The 12,472-nt window shown below is 46.7% G+C and overlaps 1 protein-coding gene across 1 annotated transcript; it reads right to left on the minus strand.

The window, feature by feature from the left end:
* Positions 1–1,621: 1,621 nt before the first annotated feature.
* LOC120922021 lies at positions 1,622–10,100 on the minus strand. The gene is made up of 4 exons (XM_040334556.1): positions 9,772–10,100; positions 7,009–7,272; positions 6,666–6,754; positions 1,622–2,163 (listed from the first exon to the last, which is right to left on the minus strand). The coding sequence occupies exons 1-4, from the start codon at positions 10,085–10,087 to the stop codon at positions 1,657–1,659; spliced, it is 1,176 nt and encodes a 391-aa protein (XP_040190490.1). The 5' UTR covers positions 10,088–10,100; the 3' UTR covers positions 1,622–1,656.
* Between the last annotated feature and the right edge of the window lie 2,372 nt (positions 10,101–12,472).

Raw genomic sequence — 12,472 nt, forward strand, 5'->3', positions numbered from 1 at the left:
ACGTGAATCTGGGCCTGTGAGTGCAGAGCGATATGATGCCGCCCCCTGTGCGGACATGCCCTCCCCCCACTCACTGTGTAATATTGCAGAGAGCAATCCGTGCCACATTGTGCATCATCCAAGACTGCCCACCCTGGGAGAAGACCAGAGAGGAAGTGAACCCAGCGTGCCACATGGCCAGAAGACATCAGAAAAAGGTAAGTAAAAAATGTTAAAAAACACACATACATATTGGGGGGGGGGGGGGAGATTACCAATCAGAAAATCCTAAGACATATAGAAAATAGATTTTTCCTACTGGCAATGTTGTTATTCTGCACACTGACTGTAGTACATGCAGAGTGCAGTGTATAGTCCTGGGATCTCACAGATGCCGGGAATGCAGCCGGATGCTGAGATCATATAACTCCAGTGTATATGTGTGGGGGTTACATCATCAGTGCCTGTCCAATGGGAGAAGGAAGAAGATGGTGGACCTGGAAGAAGAAGGGAAGGGTATGGCATTGGCAGGGATGGAGTGGGGGGGGGGCTCAGACCTCTAATCATTGGAGGAGAGCACACCCCGAGGTAAGTGCTGTGTATACTTCATATTAAGGCAAATGTTGGCGGACGTTTTTCAGGGTTTAACCCTTTTTAATGTGCAAGTAAAGCTTTTTTTTATCACTGGGCTGGACCCCGAGTACAATTTTTATTGCTGTGTCCCCACTATGGAGATTCTTTATCTCTATTTGTCCTGGTGACAGAAAATAACGGGAAGTCTAAAAGTGAGAAAATATCCCTCACTGGTCTCTGTGATAACTTTCTAAGACTCATTTCCTGTTGCACCCCAAGACAGGAAGTTGCTGCATTGGGACACAAGACAAAACATAATTTGATTGGGGATATCACAATCTTCTCTTCTCTACTTCTCAAAAAAATGGCTGCACATCCAATTAGAAAGGGGACCTATTCTCAGACATCTTTAGATGGCCACTATATTTAATGGAGGTGACGCCTATAGAAAGGCAGCTCTTCTAAACTCCGCCCCTGATGACCTCATGAGTGTCAGAGGTAGGAGTGGGCGGGGTATACAATTGATGATGTCATGCATCTTATAGGTACCTGTGAGGAGTGTTCAGGCACTGAAGGCTCAATCACACCTGAGTGCACAGAAAACACATGCAGGTTGATGTGCGTTGCCATACATCTCTCTGCACATTTTTTTAAATGCAGTTTGACTTCATTGGACACATCAAGGGTCAAGATCCTCACTTTTTGTAATTTGACAAAAATGTCACATTTATGCAGATTTTTGTGTGTTGCGCTGCATCAATTGCAGTGTGGTGTGAAGGGCTCATAGACAGCAATTGGTATTGGAGTGTCCTTGTGGTGATCGATACATCTGGTGTGAACGTTCCCTCATATGTGAAGAAGTGCTCTGCTGCTTCTAATCAGGATTTATATGATAAAGGTCCTTTTTTTAATGATGGCAAATCTCTGTTAGACGGCCAAACATTAGACTGGATCATGGAGAAAATTGGATCATGCATTGCTGTTTTGTTTGCCTTCCTCTGGATCAACTGTGAGTATAGGATTGTGTATACAGGGTTGTATATTTTTGTTTCCCTTTTATTGGTTGAGGTAGATGAACTTGTGTCTTTTTTTCAGCCAGACTAACTATGTAACTATGTAGATAGGGAGCTGCTCTACATGGAGTAGGGGGGCCCCATTTTCCCTCAATTGATGAACATTTGTGGCAGGTGGGGATCCAGTCTTATTGGTGGGTAAGTATCCATTCTGAATGGGTGGCACAGATCTGACCTCTGCCAGTGGCAAAACCTTAGGGACACCAATGGCGAGTGTGAATCCATTCTGGATAGGTGGCACAGATCTGTTCTCTACCAGTAGCACCTCTTGAGGGACATCATTGATGGGTATGGATCCATTCTGGATGGATGGCACAGCTCTGACCTCTGCCAGTGGCACATCTTGAGGGACATCATTGGTGGGTATGGATCCATTCTGGATGGGTGGCACAGATCTGACCTCTACCAGTGGCTCATCTTGAGGGACATCATTGATGGGTATGGGTCCATTATTGATAGGTGGCACAGATCTGACCTCTGCCAGTGACTCATCTTTATAGACACCATTGCTCTTCAAACCTCTTCTTCTGCAGTAAATCTGGAAATATAAATCACATACAATTGCACCAACATACAGCATTGGGGTTGTCCTCTCTCTAGTTTATTCCCATCCCCCATCATCCAATAGTCCATTCTCCCATGTGATATGGTTCCCTGGGTCAGAATTCCCCGCACTCTGCTCACCATTATGTATCCATCACAACTTTACCAACTGCTGTCTGTGCCAACACAGCAAATCTAAACCCCAAAACAAAAAAGTAATATATTGCAGCTCATCAGTCCTTAGATGTGGTGGCTGCATTCATTTTCTGTTTTAGCATTATTTTCACCTGCCTGGTAATTCTATGAATAACACACTTCCTGTCCTAGGGGTGACAACGCTCATCACTGCACTGTATCTGTGTCAAGGGCGGATCCAGAGTCTAGTCTCGGGAGGGGCACTGCCAGAAAATAAGGTGTCGCTTACAGAACTCAATTAGGTGTCCGGTGTGTCCGCTGCAATGTTGCAGTACCGCTAAAAAAATCAATGATTGCCGCCATTACTAGTAAAAAATATTTAAATATAAATGCCATAAATCTATCCCATAGTTTGTAGACGATTGTCAGGATGTGGTACAAGAGATGGTCAGAGACTGCAGACGTGATACAGGAGATGGTCAGAGACTGCAGACATGATACAGGAGATGGTCAGAGACTGCAGACATGGTACAAGAGATGGTCAGAGACTGCAGACATGGTACAAGGGATGGTCAGGGACTGCAGACATGGTACAAGGGATGGTCAGAGACTGCATACATGGTACAAGAGATGGTCAGAGACTGCAGACATGGTACAAGGGATGGTCAGAGACTGCAGACATGGTACAAGGGATGGTCAGAGACTGCAGACGTGGTACAAGGGATGGTCATGGTACAAGGGATGGTCAGAGACTGGAGACATGGTACAAGAGATGGTCAGAGACTGAAGACATGGTACAAGAGATCAATGCAGCCTCATCAGTGCCCATCATTGCAGCCTCACTGTACATATGAATGCAGACCCACTGTATATATGAACGCAGCCCCACTTTTGTCTATGAATGCAGTCCCACTTTTGTCTATGAATGCAGTCCCACTTTTGTGTATGAATGCAGCCCCACTTTTGTGTATGAATGCAGCCCCACTTTTGTGTATGAATGCAGTCCCACTTTTGTATATGAATGCAGCCCCACTTTGTATATAAATGCAGTCCCACTTTTGTATATAAATGCAGTCCCACTTTTGTATATAAATGCAGTCCCACTTTCGTATATTAATGCAGTCCCACTTTTGTATATAAATGCAGCACCACTTTTGTGTATGAATGCAGTCCCACTTTTGTCTATGAATGCAGCCCCACTTTTGTCTATGAATGCAGCCCCACTTTTGTATATGAATGCAGCCCCACTTTGTATATGAATGCAGCCCCACTTTTGTGTATGAATGAAGCCCCACTGTGCATGGCACTCACCATGGCATTGCCTCGATCACACACAGCAGGTATCTCCTCTCCCGACATGTGTCATGGAACAAACAGGAGCTGTAGGTCTGTGTTCGGCTCTAGCAAAGTCCCACCCTAGACGGGCTTGTGTGATAGACAAAACACTGATTCAATCAGTGTCCCATCTACTATCACACGAGCAGGTCTAGCACAGGCAGCACAGCCGAACACAGACCCAGCTCTCACACACAGCGAGAGATGCCCGGTGTCATACACGCAGGAGAGAGGGGGAGCGCTGCAGTCAGCTACAGCTCAAAGCAGCCTCAGGACAGGCAGCCTACCGGGCTGCGCCAGATCGGCCCTGGTGATGACAGAGAGAGAGTGAGAGACTCGGCAGCGGCAGCTGCAGGCACCGCAAAGCAGTTTTTAAAATTTTTTTTTTTTTTTAAAGCCAATGTGACATGATTGTCTCGGGGGGGCAATTGCCCTGTTGCCCCCCTCTGGATCCGCCATTGATCTGTGTAGAGCGGAGTTGTCACCCTAGGCTGCTCTCCTGAACTGGACTACAAACAGATCTTCATCTCCATTACATGGGGGAGGGGAATTCATAGAAGAAGCTTGGAGGAAAGAGGACACTGAATATCTGGCAGGATCAAAAGCTATTATTTGTACTTGCTGATGTTCTTAGACTGAAAAAAAAAGACAAAATGCAGCCACCGCATCTAATATTATTTAACCTCTTGCCGACCAGCCGCCGGCACGATCCCGCGAATCGTAGCTGTACATCAGTCCCTTTTAAGTGGGATAGCAAACACATGTGCCCACTGCATCGCGGGGGTGCTGATGCTCGTGACCGGCAGTTGCGATGCTCGCGGGCACAAGAGGCAGAACAGGGACGTGTGTCAGTAAACACACACATCCCTGTTCTGTGAGGAAGGACAGATCGTGAGTTCCTAATAGATAGGAACCACGATCTGTCATTTCCTCTAGGACAGTCCCCTCCCCCTACAGTTCGAAACACACATTAGGGAACACATTTGACCCCCTGATCACCCCCTAGTGTTAACCCCTTCCCTGCCAGTGACATTTTTACAGTAATCAGTGCAGTTTTATTGCACTGTTCGCTGTATAAATGTGAATGGCCCCAAAAATGTGTCAAAAGTGTCCAAATGTGTCCGCCATAATGTCACATTCTATTTCATTTTTTCAATATGTTTTAACGGTTAAAGGGATTGTAAAGGTAAACATATTTTTTCCTAAATAGCTTCCTTTACCTTAGTGCAGTCCTCCTTCACTTACCTCATCCTTCCATTTTGCTTTTAAATGTCCTTATTTCTTCTAAGAAATCCTCACTTCCTGTTCTTCTGCCTGTAACTCCACACTGTAATGCGAGGCTTTCTTCCTGGTGTGGAGTGTCGTGCTCGCCCCCTCCCTTGGACTACAGGAGAGTCAGGACGCTCTCTACATTGCAGATAGGGAAAGGAGCTGCGTGTTAGTGGGCGTCCTGACTCTCCTGTACAACACTCCACACCAGGGAGAAAGCCTCACATTACTGTGTGGAGTTACAGACAGAAGAACGCGAAGTGAGGATTTCTCAGAAGAAATAAGGACATTTAAAAGCAAAATGGAAGGACGAGGTAAGTGAAGGAGGACTGCACTGAGGTAAAGGAAGCTATTTAGGGGAAACAATTGTACCTTTACAACCCTTTAAGCTCCTGAAAAAGCACAACTGTTGCGAAACATGTTGAGCAAGTCCGAAATTTTGTCTGGACTCAATGATCGCCCCTATAGTCGCCCGACTCGTCACTCACCTGCACCTTAGAATTGTGGTACTTGTATATAGTGATATACGGATGTGTATATGTAATACATGCACATAGAAGTTTCAATCATGGAAGAACCATTATAGTATTATTTACTAGGAGATGATAGTGGTAGCCAGCAAGACGTTGTATACTTTATTGTATGGATTCTGTTTTGAAAGGAAACGTTTTTGTATTCAATAATGACGGGGCACTATTCCTCCCAATGACGGGGCACTATTCCTCCCACTGATGCCAATGATGGGGCACTATTCCTCCCACTGACGCCAATGACGGGGCACTATTCCTCCCACTGACGCCAATGACGTGGCACTATTCCTCCCACTGACGGGGCACTATTCCTTCCACTGACGCCAATGACGGGGCACTATTCCTCCCACTGACGCCAATGACGGGGCACTATTCCTCCCACTGACGCCAATGACGGGGCACTATTCCTCCCACTGACGCCAATGACGGGGCACTATTGCTCCCACTGACGCCAATGACGGGGCACTATTGCTCCCACTGACGGGGCACTATTTCTCCCACTGACGCCAATGACGGGCACTATTCCTCCCACTGACGCCAATGACGGGGCACTATTCCTCCCACTGACACCAATGATGGGACGCTATTCCTCCCACTGACACCAATGATGGGACGCTATTCCTCCCACTGACACCAATGACGGGGCACTATTGCTCCCACTGACGCCAATGACGGGGCACTATTGCTCCCACTGACGGGGCACTATTCCTTCCACTGACGCCAATGACGGGGCACTATTCCTCCCACTGACACCAATGATGGGACGCTATTCCTCCCACTGACACCAATGATGGGACGCTATTCCTCCCTCTGACACCAATGATGGGGGCACTATTCCTCCCACTGACACCAATAATGGGGGCACTATTCCTCCCACTGACACCAATGATGGGACGCTATTCCTCCCACTGACACCAATGATGGGGGCACTATTCCTCCCACTGACACCAATAATGGGGGCACTATTCCTCCCACTGACACCAATGATGGGACGCTATTCCTCCCACTGACACCAATGATGGGACGCTATTCCTCCCACTGACACCAATGATGGGACACATTTTCTACTCCCGCTGGCAACAGTCAGGCCCCCCTAAAGTTTAAGGGGCAGTAAACTGGCCCTTTGTTTAAAAAATGTGGAGACCCCCGGTATAGATCCATGTTAAATCAACAGGGTCTCTAGAGGAATAATCCGATCACAGAAAGGAAAGATGTAATCATTACTCACCAGAGACGCCGGGATAATCCCAATAATCACACCGAGCAATCCAGCAACAATGAGAAAAATTCGGGATCTTGTATAATCTGATGGAAGATCTGTCAGAAAATAAATGTTTAGAAGAGATCTCTGTGTGAGAGATTACATGTGTGATCACAATATACAATGTATCCTTCTACAGTCTGCTTTGTTACATTACAATGTATACACATTAGCAAACTTCTGCTTTATTATATATAACCTGCACACCGACACCATACTGTATACTTTATACACACATATATAGTATATAGTGCAAGTCCCAGGGAAGAATGACACCCTCCTCTATTCCCCCAGTAATTGCCCCTCTCACCTCTGACCTCCAGCCGGTATTCCCGGATCTCCTCACTGACGGGGTTTGTGATCCTGACCCGGAATCTCCTCTCGGCGTCGTCTCTCTGCACACCGGGGATAATCAGAGTCCTATTGTCATCTATCAGCCGGTATCTTTCAGGGAGAGGCTCCCCGTCCACCTCCCAGGTCACAGCGCTCTCTTCTCCAGAGAACTGGACGCTCACCACCGTCTCCTCACCCAGCCGGCCCCCGGTACTGGTGATGTTGGAGATGAGAACCGGATCTGGAGAAGGACAGTCACCATCAGTCATAGATCACCAATACAGAGCTCAGATACACGGAATAGAGTGCTAGCTCTTATTGTATACTTATATACACTGCTTTATACTCATGTGACCCGAATCCTCTTCCCCCACATACAGTCCCCAGTGTTATGATTGTCTCAGTTCATTTTCTTATTGTATACTTATACTGAGTAGAAGGGATGGGCAGAACAAACCCCCCCCCCCCCCCCCCCCGCTCGGTTCGCACCAGAACATCTGAAACAGGCAAAAAGGTCGAGCGAACATGCAAACCCTATTAAAAAGTCTATGGGACACGAACGTGAAAAATCAAAAGTGCTCATTTTAAAGGCTTATATGCAAGTCATTGCCACAAAAAGTGTATGGGAACCAGGGGACATGTATCAATGCAAAAAAAAAGTGTTTAAAACAATTGTTTTTAAAGGAGCAGTGATTTTAATGATGCTTAAAGTGAAACAATAAAAATAAAATATTCCTTTAAACATCGTGCCTGGGGGTCCCCTTAGTCTGCCTGTGGCGCATCTGTACGATGTATAGAACATGCTGCAGCAATAATGACATTTCTAAAGGAAAATATGTCAATTAAACTTGTAATGTAACCTGTAATGTATTGCCGGCTCCCAGCAATACAGATAAAAAAATAAATACATTTTTAAAATGGTGTAGGGTCCCCCAAAATCCGTAACAGACCCTTATCAGAGCATGCAGCCTGGCAGGTCAGGAAAAAGGGGGGGCGAGCGAGGGAACCCCTCCTTAACCATACTAGACCACATGCCCTCAACATGGGGGGTGGGTGCTTTGGCTCTGTGCCCCCCAAACCCCAAAGCACATTGTCCCCATCTTTATGGGGACAATGGCCTATTCTCGACAACCCTGGGCTGTGGTTGTCGGTGGGTGGGGGGCTTATCAGAATCTGGGAGCCCTCTTTAACAAGTGGGCCCCCAGATCCCAACCCCCTATGTGAATGGGTATCGAGTACCCCTACCCATTCACCAAAACAGTGTCAAAAAGGAAGAAACACAGAAAACAGTTTTTGACAAGTCCTTTATCATAAAATAAAAAAAAAAAAAAAAAAAAAAAAAATGTCTGTCCGTCGATGTAATCCACCGTCACGCACTTCGTCCGCTGGACCTGAAAAATAGAAAAAACACGCTCCGCCTTCTGGGAGGCCACCGGCCCTCTGCCTGCTCTCTGTTTTGACAGCTCTTATATAGGCAAGGGGCGGGGCTGGGCCACCCTTTTATGTCACCTGGCAGCACCACCCCTTCTGACGTTACATGACATCAGAAGGGGCGGTGCTACAGGATGATGTAGCCAGGTGGCCCTGCCCCTTGCCTATATAAGAGCTGTCCAAGCAGAGAGGAGGCAGAGGGCCGGTGGCCTCCCGGAAAGTGGGATTTTTTTTCCAGATGTGGCGGGCGACTGACGGTGAATTACATCGAGGAACCCTATTTCTACTATTTTAATAAAGGACTTATCAAAAACTGTTTCCTGTGGTTATTACTTTGACACTTTTTTGGTGAATGGGTAGGGGTACAATGTACCCAATACCCATTCACATGGGGGGACGGGATCTGGTCCTCCCTTGTTAAAGGGGGCTTCCAGATTCTGATAAGCCACCCGCCTGCAGACCCCAACAACCACAGCCCATTGTTGTCGGGAAGAGGCCGATGGGGACAAGGAGCTTTGGGGGGCACCCCAAAGCACCCTTCCTATATTGAGGGCAAGTAGCCTAGTATGATTGGGGGGACGAGCGAGCACCCCCCTCCTGACTTTCCTGGCCTGCCAAGCTGCATGCTTGGATAAGGGTCTGGTATGAATTTTGGGGGGCCCACGCCATTTGTTTTACAAATGTAGGCGTGGAGTTTCCCTTGAAATCTATACTAGACCCAAAGGGGCTGGTATGGATTTTGGGGGCCCCCATGCTTTTGTTTTTTATTAATTCTGTCATAGGTTTCCCCTTAACCACTTCAATACACTGTATTATATACTCTGCACTGTATTATATACTCTGCACTGTCTGCAGGCTCAACCCACTGACTAACCTGCCTAATCTCTCTCTAAAGCAGTCTTATATAGTGTGGGGCGTGGAGTAAAGCCATGATTGGCCAAAGGTACCCTGCCTTTGCCCAAGCATGGCTCTGATAGTACACCGCACTGTGATTAGCCAAATAGCATACATGTTAGGTGAATGCTTTGGCCAATCAGAAGCCATCAATGCACTGTAATGGGGTGCTTGCCGGCGGGCGAACGTCCCACGAGCGCCCCATTTATTCTATGAACACTCGATGTTCGAGTTGAACATCGGGCTGATCCCTGCTGAGTAGGAGAGATGGGTAGATATCAGTGGGGATTACTGGAAATCTGTTACATGAAGAACTCCTTTCCTCTCTTCCCTCATCCTGTATAATAGACACTTCTTCCCCCATAGAGTACAATGCAGTGTGGAGAGAAGTGTGATGTAATATACGGACTCTTACCCAGAACACGGATCTCTGTTGTGGACATCAGATATCCTGTAGCACAGTGACACCAGACCTTATATACACAGGAATCATCCTTCCTGGCATGTGTCAGCTTCCAGCAGCCGCTCCCTGTGTGCAGTCGGAGTCTGGAGTCATGAGATTTAGTGGCATTGATAAAACAAAGATTTTCCAGCAATGTCCTATCGTCCCCTCCGCATTCTCTGAACAGTTCCACAGTATCTTCATCCTCAGGACACTTCATATTACAGTCAGTGATGTCTGATCCGCTCTGTATATACACCGTTCCTGATGACACCGATATGATCATCATACACAGGAGGAGACCTGGGGGGAGAAGACATCAGAAACGTGAGCAGAACTTTCATAGTGTCCCTGAATTCCAACTGCAATCTCTGGCGTAATGATTAGGAACAGAGTCCCAGCAGAGAAGGAGGAATATAAACTCAATGATCGTCCCAAAGCCTCATCCGCTCCAGTTCTTTGTGTGTCCATTTCTATTGAGCAGGGTTTGACAAATTTGCTTGGAATCTAGGAGCCAGCTAAAAAAGTTAGGAGCCAGAAAACGCGCCCTGTCCCGCGGAGCTCGTGCGCAGAAGCAAGCAAATACGTGAGTAGCGCCCGCATATGTAAACGGTATTCAAACTACACATGTGAGGTATCGCCGCGATTGGTAGAGCGAGAGCAACAATTCTAGCCCTAGACCTCCTCTGTAATGCAAAAAAACATCCTGGGCCAGATTCATAAAGAATTGCGGCGGCGTAACGTATGTCCTTTACGTTACTACGCCGCAAGTTTTCCTCGTAAGTGCTTGATTCACAAAGCACTTGCGTGTAAACTTGCGGCGGAGTAACGTAAAGCCGTCCGGCGCAAGCCCGCCTAATTCAAATGGGGTGGTGACCATTTAAATTAGGCACGTTCCCGCGCCGAACGTACTGCGCATGCTCCATTTTGAAATTTCCCGCCGTGCTTTGCATGAAATGATGTCGCCCCGACGTAATGTTTTGAATGGCGACGTGCGTAACGTACTTTCGTATTCCCGGACGACTTACGCAAAAAAAAAAATTGAAATTCGACGCGGGAACGACGGCCATACTTTAACATGGGCTGTCTATTGTTACACCACCTCAATAGCAGCCGTAACTTTGCGACGCGAAAAGCCGACTAGTGACGATGTAACGAACGCGCGTACCTTCGTGGATCGCCGTAAACAGCTAATTAGCATACCCGACGCGGAAAATGACGCGATCTCCACCCAGCAGCGGCCGAAGTATTGCATCCTAAGATCCGAAGACGTACGCCTGTCGGATCTTAGCCAAATGCCGTCGTATCTTGTTTGTGAATTACAAATTAAGATACGACGCGGCAAATTTGAAAGTACGCCGGAGTATCAGCAGATACTCCGGCGTACTTATTCTGTGAATCTGGCCCCCTGTGTCTCCGTGCGTCCCCACCTCCCCGCCGCGCACCGGCCGGTAATTGAGGCCGCAGCTCTGCGGTCTTCTGCAGGCCTAAGCTTCCCCGGGCTCCAGGTCACTTTTTCTTGCCGCAATAGCAACCAGGCGCCCGGATTTTGTCGAGCCCTGCTATTGAGGATATTGTCATGGCCAGCTGAGGACTACTGATGGGAGATCTGAAGACTTCGGGAGATGGAGGTAAAAAAAATATTAGGATCCATTTACATAATCAAAAAGCAAAAAATAAATTAAAAAATTCTTAGCTCACTTGCCAGCCAGCCTGCAATGAACCCAATTATCCTGTCCAACAGTTCACCTTAAAACAAAGGGGTTTCGTTTGCACACATTTGCAAATACACGAGTGATCTGCAGAGCCACGTTACGGCGCCCCAGTGTACTGCAGTCCTAACGCTATACATTTTTAGAGCCTCCAAAGTTGGAGCAATATATAATAATGGAGAGATTAAGGGCAGGTATGCCTGGAGGGAGCTCACCCCTCCTTAACCACTTGCTTACTGGGCCCATATACCCCCTTCCTGCCCAGGCGAAATGTCAGCTTCCGGCACTGCGTCGCTTTAACTGACAATTGCGCGGTCGTGCGATGTAGCTCCCAAACAAAATTGACGTCCTTTTTTCCCCACAAATAGAGCTTTCTTTTGGTGGTATTTGATCACCTCTGCGGTTTTTATTTTTTGCGCTATAAACAAAAATAGATCGACAATTTTGAAAAAAAAACACACAATATTTTTTACTTTTTGCTATAATAAATATCCCAATTTTTTTCTCAGTTTAGGCCGATACATATTCTTCTACCTATTTTTGGTAAAAAGAAAAAAAAATCGCAATAAGCGTTTATCGATTGGTTTGCGCAAAATTTATAGCGTTTACAAAATAGGGGATTGTTTTATGGCATTTTTATTAATTTTTTTTTCTTACTACTAATGGCGGCGATCAGTGATTTTTTTTTTTTGTGACTGCGACATTATGGCGGACACTTTTGACACATTTTTGGGACCATTGTCATTTTCACAGCAAAAAGTGCTATAAAAATGCGCTGATTACTGTGAAAATAGCAGTGAAGGGGTTAACCACTAGGTGACGCTGTATGGGTTAAAGTGGAGGTTCACCCAAAAACGTAATTTTTAACATTAGATTGAGGCTCATTTTGTGAAGGGGAATCGGGTGTTTTTTTTACAATCGAAACAGTACTTACCGTTTTAGAGAGCGATCTTCTCCGCCGC

This window comes from Rana temporaria, unplaced genomic scaffold, assembly GCF_905171775.1.
Source record: "Rana temporaria unplaced genomic scaffold, aRanTem1.1, whole genome shotgun sequence".
Lineage (NCBI taxonomy): Eukaryota > Metazoa > Chordata > Amphibia > Anura > Ranidae > Rana > Rana temporaria.

Coding starts and splice junctions, on each gene's coding strand:
- LOC120922021 (XM_040334556.1), bottom strand. CDS start 10,087: ATGATGATCATATCGGTGTCATCAGGAACGGTGTATATACAGAGCGGA. Junction 7,273..9,771: donor AACAGAGATCCGTGTTCTGG/GTAAGAGTCCGT, acceptor GTCCTTCTCCAG/ATCCGGTTCTCATCTCCAAC. Junction 6,755..7,008: donor ATACCGGCTGGAGGTCAGAG/GTGAGAGGGGCA, acceptor ATTTTCTGACAG/ATCTTCCATCAGATTATACA.